Source organism: Hibiscus syriacus, unplaced genomic scaffold, assembly GCF_006381635.1.
Source record: "Hibiscus syriacus cultivar Baekdansim isolate YM2019G1 unplaced genomic scaffold, ASM638163v2 tig00110300_pilon, whole genome shotgun sequence".
Lineage (NCBI taxonomy): Eukaryota > Viridiplantae > Streptophyta > Magnoliopsida > Malvales > Malvaceae > Hibiscus > Hibiscus syriacus.
Genome location: NW_024062669.1, coordinates 333,850 through 356,089, shown reverse-complemented (window position 1 = coordinate 356,089; position 22,240 = coordinate 333,850). Strand labels below are relative to the sequence as shown.

The 22,240-nt window shown below is 33.7% G+C and overlaps 1 protein-coding gene across 1 annotated transcript; it reads right to left on the bottom strand.

Annotated features, from left to right (window-relative positions):
* Nucleotides 1–293: 293 nt before the first annotated feature.
* LOC120116640 (inactive receptor-like serine/threonine-protein kinase At2g40270) lies at nt 294–21,760 on the bottom strand. Its single transcript, XM_039137064.1, has 11 exons — nt 21,755–21,760; nt 12,322–12,329; nt 3,721–3,845; nt 3,497–3,635; nt 3,224–3,295; nt 2,985–3,128; nt 2,757–2,900; nt 1,915–2,477; nt 1,474–1,664; nt 1,254–1,386; nt 294–1,162 (listed from the first exon to the last, which is right to left on the bottom strand). Exons 3-11 carry the CDS (start codon nt 3,827–3,829, stop codon nt 564–566), a joined length of 2,094 nt encoding a protein of 697 aa, XP_038992995.1. The 5' UTR covers nt 3,830–3,845; nt 12,322–12,329; nt 21,755–21,760; the 3' UTR covers nt 294–563.
* Nucleotides 21,761–22,240: the final 480 nt, after the last annotated feature.

The following is a 22,240-nucleotide window of genomic DNA, read 5'->3' as shown; positions in this document are numbered from 1 at the left end:
TTCCTTTGTCCCTTGAATATACATCTACTTATTTTCCTATTACATAAACCTACATGCTATAATCAGCTTCTGATATGTTCTGTTGTAGTCTATCCATTTTTATGTTTACTTAACGTTCTTTGCTAGTTGTAACATACCTTACTAGAACAAGCTGTTTTTATCGTACAAACAACTCTAGAATCTAGAGTTGTTGATTTACTAATTCTTTATTTAAGCACATTAGAATGAATCTACCAGACAACTAGCTGCCAGGTCCAAGTCGGAGACAAATGACTGAAAAATTACACATAATATTGAACTGGTAATATCCTCGAATGCATACATTTATGATTTATCAACCATTATTTATGCAAAACGAATGACAGGAATATTTATGCAAACAGGCCAAGGTTTACTCACAACGCTTCGTCTCTCAACTATATACAAAAAAAGAAAAATCATTTATCGTACAAGGCATTGGATTATTGAAAGCACCTCTACCCGACACTCCACTGCTTAGGAGCAACACAATAATAAAAAGGCAGGGGAAAAAAATAAGTTTATTCAGGTTTCAACTTCACTGATCAACTTGCTTCTGTGGACAATATTTCCAGCTCAGCCCACCAAAGGGGAGAGAGTTTTGGCGTTGCACCATCAGGTCCCACTGCTGTTATCTCTTTTAACTTGGCTGAAATTTCTCTCATTGTTGGTCTCTCTCTTGGATCAAGATTAACACATGTTTTGATCACTTCAAACAAGCTCTCCAGCTCATCTTCTTTGAAAGATTTAAGAGTTGGATCTACCGTTTCTTTCAAGTGTTGATCCTTTTTCAAGTAATCCGAGGCCCAGTCTGCAACACAGCCACTGTCTACCGAATATGGGATCCTACCAGTTATCATTTCAAACAATATTACACCGAAGCTATAAACGTTGCTTTCTGCATCTACTGTTTGAGATTCTAAGACCTCCATGGTAGCTGATCCCACCTTGGCAGCTGTAGCATTAGTCAAGAAGCTGAAATCAGATATTTTGGCAGCATAGTCTTCAGTCAGATACACTGTGCAAGACTGCAGGTTTCGGTGTGCTATAGGGGGAGTTAGCTGATGCATGTGCTCAAGGCAGTACGCTATTCCCATGGCTATTCTTAGTCGCATTCCCCAGTCCAAGTGCTCGGCTTCTCGTACTGCATCAAATTCAAAATTCAGCACCATCCAGGCTGTATCTTATGTGGAGCATGCTTGTCTTAGGATACAGATTTAAGTAAAAGGACTTACTGTGTAGATGTTCAAAGAGTGTTCCATTGGGAGCATACTCAAAAACCATCATTCTTGTGAAACGCACATTTTCTTCGCAATAGCCTATGAGGTTCACAAAATTCTTGTGGTTCACTTTAGACAAAGCATCTACCTAAAAGAATGAAAAGTATTTGATATTCAGAAATGGTCTACAAGATGTCAAGAGTCCAGACTTTTGTGATTAATAATACTGCAGTACCTTGTTTCTAAATTGTGTTTCTAAATTCCTTGACCAATCTTCACGAGATGCAACCGCAGTTGATGTTACGGCTATTTCAACCCCACTTGATAAAGTTCCCTTGTAAACTGTGCCATCGGAGAAGGTACCAATTATATTGCTGAAATCCTCACAAGCTGCTTCAAGTTCTGATCGCTTGAGCTTTGGTACACCTGAAAAGCGGACATTAATACAAGAGAAATGCAAATCTATAGACTATGCTGATAGAGAGAGGTTGGAAACCCCGACTTCGTTTCACCAAGGATTTGAGCCAAAAGGTGAAGATAGTACATTTTGCAGAAGATTTCCATATAATTTGGTTACAAGAATGCTTTGTTGATTTGCAGGAGGTTTCTGCAATTTGTACAGGTTCACAGAAACTTAGCAATGCATGAAGAGTACTCAGGAGCTAGGGAAAGATACCTGTTACAAATGCCTTCTGCAGCTGCCCACTCAATCCTGTGGCCCAAGGTTTGACAGTAACCACCTTACTGCTTCGAAAGAGGAATATGCCGAGGACCGAAACCAAAACAAACAACGAACCCCCTATAGTTGCAATCAAAATTAGAACCATATGATGTTTTGAATCAGTCCTCTCATCTGCTATTTGGCTTGGAGTTGAAGCAGGGGAATCGGTTGGGGCACTGTGTGATTGTGGTGGTTCAGAGATATATACTGGTTGATCTACTGGAAGTGATAAAGCTGGAGTTGGTGCTAATGCAGGTGAAGGTGAAGATGGAGTCAGAAAGTTATTGGAGGGGGATGGCGATGGAGACGAAAATGGTGAGCCCAAAGGAGATACAAACGGAGACAATGGTGATGGTGAAGGTGAGATTGAAGGGGAAGAGAGATGATTAGCTGCAACTGTTGGTGGTCCACCAACAGACTGCCGGGAAGCTCTTCTGTTAGATTTGTGTGCCTTGGAGAGATCTACCAACTGCTGCAGCCGCCTCCCGAGAGGTACAACTCTTGGCTGGGCAGTTTTCCTGAGCATGAGAAGATATCATGAAGCTAATGGCTAAAATAAAAAGAAAGGAAAGTTTGCTTTAACAGTTTAACTTGTCAATTGCATCTATTAAAGACGTAGAAAAATACAAAGAGACGCGTCCTGTAAGCCTAAAATATCCTCTAGCCTTCTTCTTCTGCAAGTGTTGCTCAATCTTTGATAATCTTAATTAAGACTGGTTGATTGATTGATTGATTGATTGATTCCATATACCATGCACAACAGAAATGGAAATATCATGGTAATTTCAATTGCTTACTGTGGAAAATCTCCGTTTTTATAGGATGGACTAACAGCTGCAATATTATTTAGCTGATTCTCATCAACTTGAAACTCAGAAAGCATCTGAACCTCATATAACTCGGGTGGTAAGCTGCCAAGAAATTCATTGTTGTCGAGTACTCTGCAAGAAATTGGAGCAAAAGGGACTAAATAAAAGCTCCAATAAATAAAACTAAATGCAAACAACTTGAAAAGAAGACCTTACAGTGTTGTCAAGGAAAGATTATTGCCCAGTCCAGGTGGAAATGGTCCACTAAAGTTATTGTATCCTAAATCCAACACCTCAAGCTCCCTCAATTCCCCGATTTCTTTAGGAATGCTTCCTGAGAAAGAATTGTTGCGCAATATTCTGCAAAAGGTACAAGATAGAAAGCAGAACTAAAAAAATGAGCAAAATAAAGGTGATTTGACAAACCATATACGGATCACCGATGTTAGACTTACAAAGATTTTAAATACCCGAGCTTCCCAACTTCAGGTCCCAAGCTCCCAATAAGGCGAAGATCTTTCAAGTCTCTACAAAGAGCATAGATCTTTCAAGTTTCTACAAAAGCTAATCTGAAACTGTTAACTACTGACTACTCTAATACACTAACATTAAATAAACAGAACAAGCTTCATTTTGGACTGTTTCACAGTTTAGAAATTTCCATCTTGACGACCATCCCGAACGTCAACCATGGAGGTAAAGAAAATGTAAGAGACGAGATAACTCACAGAATGACTACATTCCCATCGGAGCACTCGACCCCGAACCAAGAACACGGATCAATATCTCCATCATTTTCCTTCCAGTTTGATAAACCACCAAAAGGGTCGATGACCACTCTCTCTCTCAACCTCAGCAGAGCCAAACCTACGAATGAAACTCAGTTTAAGGCACTAAGAAACTCCAGTTACAGGCAGAGCTCTAGCCATTGAGTATATATATATATATATACCTTCACTGTTCAAAGACAAGGAAAAGCTCATATTCTGATCTAACAGTGAACAAACCAGCATGAACATCATCCTGAATTTGAACCGATTGAATCCCCAACGTACATCCATGTCCAATAAGAAGATTCTATCAACCTTTGACAAGAAAATGAAACGCAAAATATAAACTACAGAATAAAGAAGAAAGGGTTATAAAATCGTGAGGTTAGAGAGCTTCTTGGAGTCTGCAGGCAGCTATGGGGTGCTAGCAAATTTGGACAATAAAAGATGAAAGCGCGTACACATAGCGGTGAGCATTAATATTTTCTTTATGAAGAGAAAAAAAGTAGTTTTTGTAAGTTATAACCGACAGCACCTTTTTCTTTTTAAGGATATGGAAATAGAAGTCACGGTTCTAACAGGAGACGAGGAAAATGTAAGTTGGGGGTTTCACTGACGTTGGTGTTGTGATTTGTCTGGTTGTTGGTGGATTCTCTTCCCTACTTTCATTCCATGCTTCCTATATTTATAACACCGTCCAATCATAGCTTAATCTTTCTATGTCCCATGTGCTTCACACATGCTCAATATTCTTCCTTTTTATTTTTTCTGCTATTCCTTTCCCCTCCTTGACCTACGTAATTGCAAGTTAAAATGTTTGAGTCTTGAAGTAAAAAATTTGCCAGTTAAGTTCTGTCCTGCACAGCACAAGCCATTAGAACATAATATAAAAATAATAATGATTCAACCAAAAAAGTTTCTATAGTATTACAAGGTGGTGGGTCAGCAAATAATATCATGTATACGGTATTTTTATACCCAACTTGTATGTGTATTGCCAGATATTCAGGAAATAAAATAATAAAGCCCCAAAATAGTTGATAGGAAAAGAGTATGGAGAACATGTGAAATATTAATTTAGTGCAACATGATGGGGGTTGTGATTGGAGTGTGGAGAACACGACTTTGAAGGTAAGTTCCAATTTGATTAGGATGGGGTATTGTTTTCTTTGTATGAAAGATGAGAGATAGAAAATGATGTCTAAGCTTCTATGAATATGATTCTTTTACTTCTGATGTCCAAGTTTTATTCTGTGATTATTGATTATGGTAAAAGTGTTTTGGTTTCTTTTTTATCAGTGCATCCTTGATTGTAACTTTTAATTTATTTTGTTTTTAGGGTGATAAGAAGATCATAGATCACAAGCATTGTCCCTTAAGGTCAATGATCGCTAATCTTCACTCTCCGTTTTGAATTTGGAAAAATCAACAGCTATTTTTGGAGTAGCGCAAATGCAAAAGCAGGGGAAGAATCATGGATGTGAGCTTTTTATTAGGCTTTTTAAGTTTAATTTGTTGAACAATCTAGAATTGGAAATTTTTAAAATATTATGAATTTGTAAGTGAAAAAACAAAAATATAAAATGAATCAGTCATAATTAAGAGGGATGTCTCTACCATCAGGAATTAAATACCAACTCATCCTCGTACCTTGAAACAGATCGTTTTTCTATGCTCTCTTGTGTTCCGATATATGGGCTTTCCTCTATCCTATAATTCCAATTTTATACCAAAATCTTCCTCACATCTCTATAAAATCTATCATATAGAGATGATATAATATTTACATCTTTGATATAATGATTTTCTTCCTTCATTATAAATGTTAAAGATGTAATTTTTTATTAATTCTTTTTTTAAAAATGTATTCTATGAGACTTTTTCATTGATACAAATATAATTCATTAAATAAAATTAAATATTAAATAATCTTCTACTAATAAAATCCAAAATAAATTATAGTAAAATTTTGATCTATTTAATTTAAAATAAAGTCTTGTAAAGTATGATTAGATGTAATTTGGAAATTTAAAAGGAAAAATACACATGAGTTAACTCTTAAGATTCAATAAATTGATTGAAAAAGATAAATAAACGATTCAGTGCGGACAACACTTAAATGAACCAATAAACTGACGTTCCAACCGAACAAAAACAAAAGGAAAAAAAGTGGCTGAAACGGCACCGTATTTCTAACCTATGATTACACACGGAGAGGATGAGGGGTTGTGGTATGGTATAGTTTGTGGACCATAATAATATAAAATTAAAAACTTAAACCTGAATGCTGCTTCCAGGTATTTGCTTATGAGTGGAGTCGGACGCCAATTGTTCACCTTCTAAAAGAGACAACACAACCTCCCTTTGGGCAACAGAAAATACCCTACTACCTTTCATGCTCTCACCTTTATTATTATTATTATTATTATTATTAATATTATTATTAAACATTGTAGATTAATAAATTGTGCTTGATATACAATTTTATTCGTTTTATAATTGTCCTAAGAAAATGGTACAAGTAACAAATATTAACATAAAAATAAATATTTTATTTAATCCTCGTGAATTCATGACACTTTAACTTTTGATTATATAAAATTAATTGATTTGAGTTGTTCTACTATGATAATTATATTAAAAAATTATTCAGATCTGATATGGGCTTTCTTAGCACAGTTGAATTAATTTTAGAGCTCACAAATTAATGGTATTGGACTGGATTAAGATCGCTTGTCAACTCTATTCTCCATTGCAAACCCTGTGAGTTCCACAATCTTGTTTGGCCGAAACTCAGTACGAGGATATGAGAGAGAGAGCGGTGCACAGCGTCGTGATTTGGCTATGTTTATTTCCATGTTGGAGGGCATTCGAAAAACCAGATAACTACAGTTTTAGTTGGTAACTCTAACCAGAAATATCATCTGTGAGATTTGTTCATAAAGTTTTTTTCTTTGAGATTATATCACTGCAAATTCCTTTGCTTGGAGAAAAGCAAATGTAAGAGCTAAGAACAATAAAAACCGAAGGTAATAAGAGATTCACAAGAATTCTCATTTGATAAATGTAATGTTCATGAATCTCTCCTACACGCCTACACCTCTAAATTTATAGTAACCATTTCTATACTTTATTGGCCTCCTACTGCTGTCATTTTCATTTCTAGCAATGCATCTTCAAACCATTTAGCCAGAAACTCCGGGTCTCAACATGTGCATCCTAATAGCTTGCATTAACAGCATTAGAACTCCTTACTCAAATTCAGGTGTCAGTGTTTGATATAAATACAAATGAAGAGTCCGAGCATCACAAATACCTGTGGTAGGCTGGAGGTATTGACCTTAATGCTATAGATAGGTTGCCTGCAAGTGTGATTTCCTCTAGAGGGACAATCAAGAGTGAGATGGAGAAGGTGGTATTACAAAGAAGTCTGAAATTAAGCAAACAAAGCATGCTGCAAACACCCAATAAATAAATAAATAAAACAGTAGGTAAAAAACATCTCGAGGTACACTATTTAATTGTTGCAAATGCTTCGTCTTTTTCTTTTTTGTTTGTTTATGGGATATTATAAAGGTAACTCGGGCTACTCGGGCTACTCTTACTGCTAGGGCTGTTTATTCAGTTAAAACCGAATTGAACCGAACCGAATCGAACCGAACCGAATCGAATTAACCATAACCGAATTAATCGAATTTTTTTTTCTTTAACCGTTAACCGAACTTTTTTCGAAAATATTAACCGAATCGAATAAATTTTGGTTAATTCGGTTAATTTTCGAATTAACCGAATTTTTTTAAAAATTTTCTAATTTATATAAAAATTAAATGTTTTTTAATTCAAAAAAAGTTTATAATTAATTTAAATAATATATAATTATAAAATAAAAATTTCAGATAAATTTTTTAATTAATTAATATTGATTTAAGTTTAAAAGTTATTGGATCTTAAATTATTAATTGGGTTTTAAATAGTTTGAGCTTAGCCCATATGTTATATATAATATATTTAATATTTTTTAATTAAAAAAACAGTTTACAATTAATTTAAATAATATATAATTATAAAATAAAAAATTTATATAATTTTTTTAATTAATTAATATTGATTTAGGTTTAAAAGTTATTGGATCTTAAATTATTAATTTGGTTTTAAATGGTTTAGGTTGAACCCATATGTTATATATAAAATATTTAATATTTAATTTCGGTTAATTAACCGAATTTAAACCGAATTAACCGTTAACTGAATTCTAAAATTTTTTTTTAACCGTTAACCGATCGAACTAATTCGATAACCGAACCAAATTAATCGAACTAATTCAATTCGATCAATTAACCGAATTAGTTCGATTATTTAAACACCCCTGCTTACTGCAACTCGATCCCTGTAATGTGAGTTGCAGTGTGGATTAAAAGTTGTAGTTGTACTCGGTGGGTCCATATGTTGTTCACTCTGTTTTGTAATATTTGACCTTTCAACAAAAGTTGAGAACATGGTTATGAAAGCTTGCAAAGTAATATATTGAGTTTTATTTTAGTATAATATCAAAATTCATGCTTAATATTTAATTAGTAATTTGAAAGTTTTTAAGAAATTTAACTCTTAAAATTTTATTTTAAGATAAAATATCTCATGGAAATTAATAGTTTACTCAACAAGTCATATTTGTCTAAAGTGATAACGTGACATGTTGTCATAGCCGTTTTTCGGCGGAACAATCGTTTAATTGTTTAAAAACAGTTACGATTGGAAAATTGAGCGATTTTGGATTAATTTGAATTAAATTGAAAAAAAGTCGCCATCGACCTTTGTGTTAAGTTGGTCGAATACCTAAAAATATCTTTTAAAAATAATTTTTAAAAAATAATTTTTTAAGACAAAAGCTGGTATGCATTTACCAAAGATTAGATTAAAATAGGCTCGGGAGTCAGTTACGCGTGAGGAAGGATTAGCACCCCCATAGCTCTCAAAATTAGTATTGTGTCACTTACACGTTGTCGTAAATGTGGGAACCCTAAATTAAATATCAAGTTAAAATGTGACCCATTTATTAAACATAAATTAATTTGCTTCGAGTTAATTATTTAAAAGTGTTTTTGAAATATATTTAAATAAATAACATTAAAACTAATAAAATAGTGTTTACTAAAAATTTAAATAGTAAAATATATACGTATAAATATATAAGATTTTAAAATATAATAAGTAACAAATAAACCGATCTACATAATAACATTAATACAATTGAAATTACTTTACATGCTTATAACAAAATCAAGTAAATTTAGATTAATTATATATATATATATTCGAATTAACATATATATTAACACAAAACTTAGATACTAATTTATGAAGTAACATAGACTAACGAACTAAATGACTAGGTGACTAAAAACAAAATAATAATTAAGATAAAAATATAAGTACTATAATATAAAGAATAATGGAACAAAACAAAATACCATTCTAATGGACTAACATCAAAATAAACCATAAATATGCGTAGGACTAAAAAGAAACATGCAGAAAACTAAAAGTCAAATGTATAAACAAACAGAAATTTGAAACAATTAAATTCAGGGACTAAAATTGAATCCGCGCAAAAATAAATATATAGAATTATAAACATACAAACTTTGACCAAGGGACTTAAACGAAACATAAAAAAATTAAAAGTGAAATGTCTAAAAACAGTAAAAATCAAATACACTAATACTTGAACCAAAATGCAAATAAAAGCTAAAAAATATAGGGACTTAATGACAGTTTTACCCTAAGGACTCGATGACTAAAAGTTAATTTACCAAAAGACATAAATATAAAATCTAAAATAAAATAAACCTAATCTAATTGTAAACTAAACCCTCACCAACCGCTCACTCTAATCTCCATCTATTCTCTCCCTCACGTTAATCTTCTTCCCAAACTCACGCAGCCCTCTTCTTCTATTTCCTTCCACATCTCTTCCTCTACAATTCTCTACTGTTCGAGACCCTTACAAATGAATGCCTAGAAGCCCCAAATCGACCCTCAACTCTCTGATTTCCCTTCCTTTGAACGGGAACTTAGCCTCGAAACAAACACCCCACATGGTGAGACCCCTCACCTGGCTCACTCTTGGTTATATTCTAACCCTTTCTTTTTTATTTACCTTGATCTAAAACTATGGAACCTAATGCTGCCAACCTAACGCTTAAGGCTCAGATAATTTCGGTGAGCTTTTATCTCTTATTTTGTTTTATTATTTGATTTTCAATTCCATATACACGCACACACAAGCACTGTAAAGTAAAAAAATGAAATGAGAGAATACCTTTATAAATTTTGTATTGCTTTCGATGAAAACGGGGAAGACCCCAGTTACAATGTTTATGTGGGTTTCACAATACCTGTTACAAGAACAAAGCTTTCTTTTCGTGTTTCTTACCTGCTCTTTGTTACTGTTGAAAAGACGTGCCTTCCTCTGGTTTTTGTATTTTGATGCCTGCCCCCCTTTTCTTCGAATGAGCCTCCATTTATATTTGCTATGTAGTGGATTTTTCACGAATAGTGGTAGGACATCATACCCACTTTCTGGATTTGATTTAATTTAGTGGATGAATGATAATATTTTTTTAATCTTTTCTGTTGGTGGATGATGAGTGGAACGTTGGGGTGGTGGAGTGGGTGGAAAGAAATATGATAGTGGAAGGTTGGTGGAAACAAATGGGATGGTGGAAGCTTGGTGGAGGATGGGCATGAGATATAGTAAATAAAAAAGTGGTGCTCACAGTTGCCCCTCTTTGCTCATTGTTGTGAAACTGGAATGAAGCAAATATAATAGAGCACCATTTTTTTGACTCAATTTCTTCTCTTCAAGTTGCGGGTTCTTCTAAAAATGTTGATATAAGGTTGAACAAGGTCTTCTCATTATGAACTTCTTCTCCCTCATTGAATGAGTTCTTCTCATTATGAACTCTCCTCTGGAAATGTTGATGCCTCCTCTTTCTGTGGTAACTTGAAACCAAGGTTGAACAAGTTCTTCTTCCTTGGATGAGTTCTTATCAATATGAACTCTTTTGGAAATGTTGGTTCACCTCCTTCTGTGGTGAATTTGAAAGGAACAAGTTCTTCTCATTATGAACTTTCTCTTTTAGGACGAGTTCTTCTCATTATGAACTCTTCATTAGAAAGCGAGGTGTCACTAATTCGAAATATTGTGAATCGAATGATAGGTCGAACAAGCACTTCTCATTATGAACTTCTTCTCCCTCTGTCGGATGAGTTCTTCTCATTATGAACTCTCCATTGGAAATTTGATCAATTTATATTCTCCTTGAAGATTTTCAAACCTCTGCTAACTTTGGAATTTCTGTCAAATGTTCAACATCTAGATGAAAATGAATAAGAAATCTGTTTAAGAGAAGCTCTCTCGAGTGAGATAAAATTTCTTGTTTCATGGGAAAATTGTCTCAAGCGAGACGAAATTGGTTTTAAGAAAAACCATCTCAAGTGAGATACATTTCTTGTTTCAAGGGAAACTGTCTCTAGAGAGACAAAATTTGTTTCAAGGGAAACTGTCTCAAAAGAGACAAAACTCGTTTAAAGGGAAACTATCTCAAGCGAGACAAAATTTGTTTCAAGGGAAACTGTCACAAGAGAGACAAAATTTGTTTCAAGGGAAACTGTCTCAATAGAGACAAAACTCGTTTCGAGGGAAACTATCTCAAGCGAGATAAAATCTTCTGTTTCGAGGGAATCTATCTCAAGCAAGATAAAATCTTCTGTTTCGAGGGAAACTATCTCAAGCGAGATAAAATATTCTGTTTCGAGGGAAACTATCTCAAGAAAGATAAAACCTTTTGTTTCGAGGGAAACTATCTCAAGTGAGATAAAATCTTCTGTTTCGAGGGAAACTATCTCAAGCGAGATAAAATCTTTTGTTTCAAGGGAAACTATCTTAAGTGAGATAAAATCTTCTGTTTCGAGGGAAATTATCTCAAGCGAGATAAAATCTTTTGTTTCGAGGGAAACTATCTAAAGCGAGATAAAATCTTCTTTAAAAACAATCTTGAGTGAAATGAAATGTCTTCTTTTGAGTAAAAAAATCGTCTCAAGCAAGACAAATCTTGTTTTAAGAAAAACAACATGTAGTGAAGTGAAATGTCTTGTTTTGAATAAAACCTGTCTCAAGCGAGAAAAAATTTTGCTTTAAGAAAAACAATCTTGAGTCAAATGAAATGTCTTCTTTCGAGTAAAAAATCATCTCAAGCGAGACAAATCTTGTTTTAAGAAAACCAACATGTAGTGAAGTGAAATGTCTTGTTTTGAATAAAACCTGTCTCAAGCGAGACAAATTTTATTTTAAGAAAAACAATCTTGAGTAAAATGAAATGTATTCTTTCAAGTAAAACAATCTCAAGTGAGATAAAGTCTGTTTTAAGAAAAACAATCTCCAATGAGATAAATCATCCGTATTAAATGAGAATGTCTCAAGCGAGAAAAAATTTGTCTGGAAATGTTGAATCTGAAGATGATTGTTCCCTCTTACTGAGGATGTCTTGTTGTCTTTTAATCTCATTTTTTTCGTGAAATATCTAGAAAAATGTAGTTGAATGTAACTATCATGAATGGATGTTTGATGCAAAGATGAAAATTCATGTTGGTGTAATGCATGTTTTTCTTGATTAATAGCAGTGAAAAGGTGCTCAAGAAATCTTGGTTCTCTTCTTGATCTGTTCGTCTTTATTCTTCTCTCACACCAAGGTGTACCATCATATTTCTTTGCAAACATCTACTTTCCTGGCTCCTTAACATTCAAATTCTTTGCCCCAAATTCTGATTCTGAGCTTCTAGGTCTGAGGGACCTCAGTTAATTTCCAGGCTAAACTCTCCAGAGAGATTGTCCTGTTTGAAAATATTTTCTTTCTTTTTATTTTCAAAATATGGAAAATTCGTTTAAGAAAAATGTCATTCTTTTAGGCTCACAATTGAAGTAAATCACAAAACATGAGTTCAGTAAATATCAAAAGAATCAACATCTCTTTAATCTTTCAAAGTTATACCTCTTTGACAAGTGTCAAAATTGATGGGTTGGTTTCAAGTTAGCTCCTTTATGTTTCTAAGGTTTCAGTCATCGAAATGTCATCTCTTCTTCGGTCCTTGTGAACCTTACGACACGCCCCTCTTCTTTGGCTTGGCATTTTAATTGGATGCGGACAAAATAACGCAACCAGTATAATCAATCACTAGACTTTCTAGAACGCTTCTGTTTCGGTTCTCTGTAATCTTTCATTTGTTCAAGTTTCATAGACTTCCTTTAACAAAGGTAGTGCAGGGACATCAGTCTAAACATAAAATTCCTGCGTGCTTGTGTGAGGTTGACTATAACAAGTGTTCCTCGATTTCCTTAGTCCATTTTCATCGAAACTCATTATTAGATCAATTTGATTTAATTTGTCATTGTCTGGCTAGCTGAATTCAGCTTTATTGTATATATCTTATAATCGCCCTTAATGGGCTAACTGAAGGGTTCTTCTCATCACAAGATCTTTGACTTGACAATTACAGTAGAGCAAACACTGAACTGTTGAGTATCCGAATAATGTCATAGTTTGAATGCAATATATTCATAAAGTCAGGGATTTTGAGTTACCTCTATAACCAATTGATTTAGCGGAATAGCTCAGCTTTATTGTATAATCTATAATAATAATTTATAAGTTTTTTGAGCATTCAGATTTAAAATTTCTTAAGCTCATCGAGAAGAACATGTTATAGTCTAGGTGTCCTTGATTGTCAGGAAATCTCACATTTAGAAATCAGTTCCCAAACAACTGACCTAAACTAAATTCATCTATTCCAACATTCCATTTGTGAAGATTAGTATCATCACTGAACGTCTTCAAAAAAAGTGTAGTCTAGGTAGTTTTGCAATGTCATACACAAGAGATGCACCATGTTGTCCGCTCCTATTTATACCTGAATGCCAAGCCTTTTGATAATTTCCTCATGAGAGGAGAAGGCTAAAGTGGTCCCTGCAAGAGAAGAGTTTGAGGTTCCAATGTTTCATATGTGGTAAGGTCAAGGGTCCTTGTTTTATCAGTTTTCAATCTTGTCATTTTGTCAAAGATCTATAACTCTGATTCTTAAAAGAGCTTTTAATCAAGATAATATTTAAATAATTTCGAGTCTGAAAATTACTCATTACTCATAACCTCAGAATGTAGCATTTAAAATGTTTGATTGTCAAGTGACTTACAAACTTTTAACGAAAAGAAAAAGAAAAGAAATTCAAACAAGACAATATGCGAGTGCATCAAAAGTTTGTAGTGGTTGCAATGATTTTTCTTAGTTTGCATCATAAATACCCTATCATCATTCAAATGTCCATGCCCCTGAGTCGATTAAGCGTTTCACCTTGCGCTTCAATGCCCCACAATTCTCAATAGTATGCCCCGAGCTTCCCATGTGGTAGCTACATACTGCATTAGCATCATTCCCCTCAAGAAATGGGGGTTCTTTCAGTTTAGACCTAACTGGAGTCACGTGATTCTTCTCAACTAGTACTGGGAGCATATCTTCATATGTCATCGGAATTTTACTAATAGGGGTCTTCTCTAGGGTCATTTTATAAGGTTTGGCCCCACGATTAGTAGAATAAGAACTCATTGTATTGACATCGGCTCCTTTCTTAACTTTTCATTCCTAATATCGTTCTCGATTAATTCCCCAGAAATGACCAGTCGAGAAAGTTCTTGGTAGTATTTCCTACCAGATGCCCTATATATGGATCCTTCAATGTATTCACAAAGATAATTGTAGCCTCCTTCTCCAACAATGGGGGTTGTACTTGTGATGCCACATCGCGCCATCTTTGGGCGTACTGCATGAAGGTTTCACTGTGTCATTTTTCCATGTTTTGCAACATCCACCTGTCAGGTACTAGGTCAGTGACGTGACGATACTGCTCCAAAAATGCTTGTGCCAAATCTCTCCATGATTTGATATGAGATTTGGTCAACTGATTGTACCATTTGATCGTCGTTCCAGTCAGACTATCCTGAAGCAATGTATCAGAAGCTTCTCATTTTCACTGTAACATGTCATTCTCCTGCAGAACATGATGAGGTAGGCCGATGGGCAAGTTGTCCCGTTGTATTTTTCAAAGTCAGATGCTTTGAATTTAGGGGGCAATATTAGATCTGGAACCAAACTTAGATTCCTTGGGTCACTCCCATAGAATGCATTGACCATCTCCTTGGATTTTACCATCTCTTCTATATCTTTCATTCTTTGGATAATCTTGTTGAGTTAATCGATCGACAGAATCGGCCAAGAGGGGGTGAATTGGCAATTAAAATTTTGGTGGAAGCTTTTGCAGAAAATTGAAAGTAATTGCATAGCGATTTAGAGTGGTTTGACTTTCTCAATCAAAGTCTACGTCCACTACCTTATCTATCCACACTAAGGATTTTCCAACAAATTCACTAATTTGTTCTTTCTTTTGAGGCCAAAGAGATAACCTTACAACTCCCTCAAGAATATACCCCAATTCTTGAGAACACTCTTTCTCAAAGAGAATATTATAAATTTACAAACTTATAAGGAAATATGTTTGCACAATTCTAGAACAAAGAAAAGAACACTCAAAGATGAATACAATTGAGTACAAGTAGTGTTCTTGAAATCAAAGATAAATATTGAATGAAAAATGGATTGAATTGCTCAAACTTGAGGTTTGATGCTTTCTCTTTGATTCTCTCTTGATTCTTGATAAAAATGTTGTTGATCAAAGGCTTCTAAGCTTGTTTAAATACTCTTTGAATCACTTTTGAATGTTGGGGATCATTAATGAAGTTATTGGAGCCGTTTAAGTGTGAAAACAATTAATATTTCTGCTTGGAGCGTGGGGGGAATCGGTACCCCCTCATAGGGAATCGATTCCCTAAGTGTAAAATTCAAATATTTCGACCGTTGAACAGGGGGGAATCGATACCCCTTAGAGGAATCGGTTCCCTCCGAGCATTCTGTTTTTCTCGGAGCCAAACTATTCAGGGGGAATCGGTACCCCCTTGGGGGGAATCAGTTCCCTCTGGACATTCTGGAATTTTTGGCTTTTAAACGGTTCGAAATACTTTGTAAAATTATTTTGAAATAATTTTAAGATTAAAACTCAATTTTACACTTGAGTAAGGATTAAAAATGACTTTTGAAATATTTGGAGTAATATTTTGATATTCGAATAATTATATCGAATATACTTAGAAAATCTTTTTGAAAAATCTTAAAATTCATTTATCTTAATTTGTTATATCGAAATATCAAAATGTTTTCAACAATCTCCCCCTTTTTGATATAACAAAACATTTTAGTAATTTTAAGATTTTGAAATCAAGTTTTAAAATTACTCCCCCTTACTCTAACACTTCTCCCCTTTAAACACTTTAGCATTTCTCCCCCTTTTTATTAAATCAAAAAGACTTTTAAAAGATTTTAAACAAGGTTTTGAAATCATTTAGCCAATTGATGATAAATATATATAGCTTAAGCTGCTAACATTACAATCAAGAGATACATTAGCCATTAGTTCAATAATCAATATTCATAAATAAATATGCAATGAAATTGGTCATATATATATATAATGATTCAAAAATTGATAAACATTAAACTGAAACATAAAATTCAAATCAAGTATAGGTTCAGACATTCATAAACAACCAAAGTAAAAACAATCCAAAAACATTCAAAATGTTTTAACAATAATGCAAATATCTAAGTTCAATCCAAACAAGCAAAGCAAATATCAAAGTTCAAGCATCCGTAGGAGGATCGGGAGGAGGGAAATGAGCTCACATAGCTGTCATTTCATGAGTGAGTGCATTAATATGAGCGTTGGTTGCTTCATTGTTTGCACACATCTCCCAGAGAATTTCCAATTGTTGAGCATCCATAGTCGAGAAATGAGATTCTATGGAAGTGAAACGAGAATCCAAGGATGCATAACGGAAATCAAATGTCTCCATAAATGATTGAAAATATGGAGGCACTTGATCTTCTTGTTGAGCTTGTACCTCGTGCTGCTCCACCTCATCGTCGGCTTCGTCAATAGCTTGCATTAATTGTTCAAGCTCGGGGTCATCGTCAGCTTCTGGTGGAGCTTGTGAAGAACTAGCTCCCGGAGTATCCTCAGAGGATCGAACACATTCACCGGTTTCTTTATTCTTTATCCATCCCGCTCTCGTTAAGAAAAGAAGATTAATTTGATTTTTGAGAGGAAAGATGGCATCTAGACCAACTCTAAGCCCGACTTTAAAAAATAGATTACTCAGAATGCAACCGTAAACTAGAGATGAATAGAGTTTCTTATTAGGAACAAGATTTACGATTTCAACAATTTCAGCAAAAATAATCTGAGGTAGGTTTATTTTAATATTGTTTTGGAAACAATGTAACCACCAAAGATCCAAGGCTCTAAGAGTGGAGTAAAGACCTCCGGATGGTCGAAACCACCAAGAAATCATTAGTTGAAGAAAACGATCATGAAGATCTAAGACACTCGCATTATCCCTTCTTTTATAACGAGAACCTAAAATCTATTTTTCATTAGATATACCATCATTATCTAATCCTAATTCATTGGCAATATAAGCCGAGTCAAGATGGAAGAATTGTCCTAGGAGATAGGAACGAACTCCTATGGTTTTGGTTTGAGCTCGGTTTTTAATACAGACGGCATTAGAATAGAAGATACGAACAAGTTGATGGTAAACTATAGGTTCAAGGTCACAAAGTTTATCAAATTTTCACTCTTGTAAAAGAAGAAGATATCTAAAATTGATATCTATCATAGCTTGAAGAGATGGGATACGTTCTTCTCTAATTTTGTAAGAGTCAAAATACTGATAATACCAAAAACAATTATTTCTAGGACCAGGTTGATTGAAGCACGAGTTTTGGATAGTCATATTAGGATCAACAGGATTAGGAATAGCAATATCTGGAATAGGAGGAGGAATTGGAGGTGGATTTGGTTGTTGGTTTGAACGACTAGATGAAGACCTATCACGTTTAGGATTTGACATGGTTTAAGAAAATCGGAATAGAATGAATAACCTGCAATTATAAAACACATGTATGCAATGTAATCAATCCCAAATCACAATTGAGTCCTCAATATTTCAAGGTTCTCTAAACCAATCCTAATGGGCAAAGTTTTGAAAAACTATTGAAAAATAAGATTTTGAAAGTCAATATATGTATAGTTTTTTTTTATAATAACAACATAATTAAATAAAAACAAAACAATTTGAAAGAATCATTTTAAAAAAAAAAATCGAAAATAAAAAAAATAAATGAAACATTGTGAGATTTTGATGAAATTAGTTGTAAAATCTAGTTTCTAAATACTAAATAATCAAAGCCCGATCACTATTTCAATCTAGAACTAATTAAAACTAGTCCTATGTTAAAATTTGATAAAATAGAAGTTTTAGAAAAATACCTTGAAGATTTTCGGATTTTGTGAGAATGTGATGATTTTTGCACTAATTTGATGATTCCAACAGGTTTAGGATATGATATTTCAAGTAATTCCGATAAGAAACGTTGTTTTTGAATCAAAGTGATGATTTGGGGAGAGAGAAGAGGAGAACGACGAAGAGGAGAAGAGAGGGTTTGAGAGTAAAGAAAAAGGGGTTTCTGGTGTTTAAAACCAAAACCTGTAGGGGGTATCGATTCCCTCTGCACCAAAACTGATAAAATCTTATTTTAAAAACTCAAAATGCTAAATTAATTTTCTCTAGTGGTATTGGCAACTCATATATTGAAAATTAATCATGTTCAATCAATCAAATTTATCATTAAAATTTATTTGAACATAAAGTTAATTTTCACCAAGAATCATAAACTCCCCCTAACTAAAAGTAATGAATGCAATCAAAAATACTATTGTATGCTTTTTTCATTTATTCGTAAAAGTGCTAAAATTATTTTAAACACTAAGTGAAGATAGGTCAATTAAACCTATTTCTCTCCTAAGTGTCCAAAAACGTTCCTTGTCTAAAGGTTTATAAAGATATCCGCTAATTGATGCAAAGTATCAACAAATTCTAGAACTACATCTTCCTTAGTGGCTTGGTCTCTATTGAAGTGATGTCTTATTTCAATGTGCTTAGTTCTAGAGTGTTAGATGGGATTTTTAGTGAGACAATTAGCACTAGTATTGTCACACTTGATAGGAATGGTACCTACTTCAATTCCATAATCAAAAAGTTGTTGTTTCATCCATAAAACTTGTGCACAACAACTACCAGTTGAAATGTATTCGGCTTCAGTGGTAGATAATGCAACACAAGTTTGTTTCTTTGAAAACCAAGAAATCAGCATATTTCTAAGGAATTGGCAAGTACCAGAGGTGCTTTTCCTATCTAATTTGCATCCTCCATAATCCGTATCAGAAAAGGCATGCAAGCTAAAGCTAGAGTCTCTAGGATACCAAAGTCCTAAACTAGGAGTGTCCTTAAGGTATCTAAAGATTCTCTTAACAGCTAGTAAATGTGATTCCTTAGGACATGATTGAAATCTAGCACATAAGCAAACACTAAACATAATGTTTGGTCTACTTGCAGTTAGATAGAGCAAAGAACCAATCATTGACCTATATAATTTAACATCCACACATTTACCTCCTTCATCCAAGTCAAGCTTTGTAGAAGAGCTCATTGGAGTGTCATGAGGTTTCTCATTTTTCAGTCCAAACTTTTTGAGCATATCTTTGACGTATTTAGCTTGATTGATGAAGATGCCATCTTTTCTTTGCTTGATTTGGAGTCCCAAGAAAAATGAGAGCTCCCCCATCATGCTCATCTCGAATTCGCTTTGCATTAGCTTAGAAAATTCTTGGCAAATAACATCATTAGTAGAACCAAATATTATATCATCAACATAAATTTGAACTACCAATAAAACTTTACCTTTATGCTTTAAAAACAATGTAGTGTCAACCTTCCCTTTTGAAAAAACCTTTTTCAATTAAAAAGTTTGACAATCTTTCATACCAAGCTCTAGGAACTTGTTTTAAACCATAAAGTGTTTTTGTCAATTTAAAAACATGATCTGAAAATTTTGAATCTTCAAAACCTGGAGGTTGTTCCACATACACTTCATCTTTAATAAAACCATTTAAAAATGCACTTTTAGCATCCATTTGATATAATTTAAATTCATGAAAACATGCAAATGCTAATAACATTCAAATTGCTTCCAACCTAGCTACGGGGGCGTATGTTTCATCATAGTCTATGCCCTCTTCTTGAGTATACCTTTGAACAACAAGTCTAGCCTTGTTTCTCACTATATTACCACTCTCATCAAGCTTATTCCTAAATACCCATCTAGTACCTACAGTAGATTTATTACTAGGCCTTTCAACTAGTGTCCAAACTTTACTTCTCTCAAATTGATTTAACTCTTCTTGCATAGCCATAATCCAATGTTCATCATTTAATGATTCTTTAATATTCTTAGGCTCTATGCATGAGATAAATGAAACATAATTACAAATATTTCTAAGAGAAGATCGAGTTGTTACCCCTTTGGATGGATCACCTATAATCTCACCATCCTTGACATAGTTGTATTCCCTTGGGTAAGAGACTTCTCTTTATTAAATGGTTGGATTCTCGAGAGGATCATGAGTTTCCTCATTTTTCATTTCTTCCTTTGATGATGGTTCTTCAACATCATGTCTAACGTCATTTGTATTTATTAAATACTCGATAAGCTTTAGAATTTAAGGAATAACCCAGAAAAATTCCTTCATCACTTTTAGCATCAAATTTGCCAAGATTGTCTTTACCGTTGTTTAAAATAAAACACTTACATCCAAAATGATGAAAATAACTAATGTTAGGCTTTTTTATTTTTGAAAAGTTCATATGGAGTTTTCTTTAAAATAGGCTTAATCATTACTCGATTTATAACATAACAAGCGGTATTTGTAGCTTCCGTCCAAAAATATTTTGGCAAATTGTTTTCACAAAGCATGGTTCTAGTCATTTCTTCTAAAGTTCGATTTTTCCTCTCAACAACTCCATTTTGTTGAGGGGTTCTAGGTGCTGAAAAATTATGGCTAATACCATTAGAAATACAAAACTCAGTAACTCCAAGATTTTCAAATTTAATTCCATGATCACTCCTAACACTAGTTATAGAGTAACCTTTTTCGTTTTGGATTACTTTTGAAAAAGTGATGAATTTTTCTAATGCTTCATCTTTAGTACTTAAGAATAGAACCCAAGTATATCTAGAATAGTCATCTACCAAGACAAATGCATATTGTTTTCCACCCAAGCTAGTAGTCCTAGTTGGCCCAAAAAGATCTATATGGATCAATTGTAATACTCTACTAGTTGATACGTCATTAATGGATTTAAAAGGAGCTCACTTTTGTTTTCCTTTAGCACAAGCATCACAGATTTTATCATTATCAAATTTCAGTTTAGGCAGCCCTCTTACTTAGTCTCCTTGAATTAACTATTGCAAAACACTCATACTAGCATGTCCTAGTCTTCTATGCCATAACCAACTATCATGCTCATCCTTAGCAACTAGGCATAAATTAGTCATATCAATAGAGTCTAAATGCACCATGTATATGTTTCATATTCTATGACCAACAAGCATAATTCGATTAGATGCAATGTCAATAACTTTACAACCATTGGTTTCAAACATGACATTGAATCCTTTATCACATAATTGACTAATACTCAAAAGATTATGCTTTAATCCATTCACATATAAAACGTTCTTAATTTGTATGGAAGAGGTATTACCTATAGTGCCTATACCTTCAATGTGACCTTTTGAGTTATCACTAAAAGTCACTTCTCCTCCATTTTTGGCGTTAAGCTCAATGAACCGGCTTTTGTCCCCGATCATGTGTCTCGAGCATCCACTATCAAGGTACCATGAATTTGAATTTGTTTCCTGTGCCTTGTAGCAATGCTCCTTTTCCTACAAACATAGATTAATTTCTAATTTTTGGTACCCAAATTCTGTTGGGTCCATATTCATTAGTTTCCAAAATCCTAATCCCCTTAGGTATCCATTTGTGTAGGATATCTTTATCTTTAGTAGTAATGAGTCCTTTAGGAACCCATATACTTCTAACGATTTTTCCATTAGAGGTTTTTCGGGGACCTCTATGATTGTAGTTTTCAAAACTTTTTCTAACAAAGTTGGATTTTGAATTTTCTCCTTTTTCAAAACGTTTTGTTCCAACTTTATCAAAAAAAGCTTTAAGATCATCAATTTTCTTTTGATGATCATCATTGACCTTTGAAAGTAAATTTTACAAATCCAAATTTTTCTTTTCAAACTCTTCTAGTTTGATTTGCAAATCTTTGATTTTACTTTCAAGATCGTTGTTGGTTTTGGATATGAGTTTATTTTCATTTTTCAATTTTGAAACATCATTTTTATATTTTAAAAACAATTTCTCATAATCCGAAGCCAACCCATTATATTCCTCTAATAGCTCATCATAAGATAAATCATCAAATTTAGATGAGTTAGAGGTTACCTTAGAATATTCCCCGAATGCCATCAAGCACAAGTTTGCTACTTCTTGTTCCTCTTCATCGGAACCTTCTTCATCGCTCCATGTAGCCACATGAGCCTTGTGCTTATTCTTTGATTGACCCTTTCTCT

Coding starts and splice junctions, on each gene's coding strand:
- LOC120116640 (XM_039137064.1), bottom strand. CDS start 3,829: ATGGATGTACGTTGGGGATTCAATCGGTTCAAATTCAGGATGATGTTC. Junction 3,296..3,496: donor GATGGGAATGTAGTCATTCT/GTGAGTTATCTC, acceptor TGCTCTTTGTAG/AGACTTGAAAGATCTTCGCC. Junction 2,478..2,756: donor AAAAACGGAGATTTTCCACA/GTAAGCAATTGA, acceptor TCTCATGCTCAG/GAAAACTGCCCAGCCAAGAG.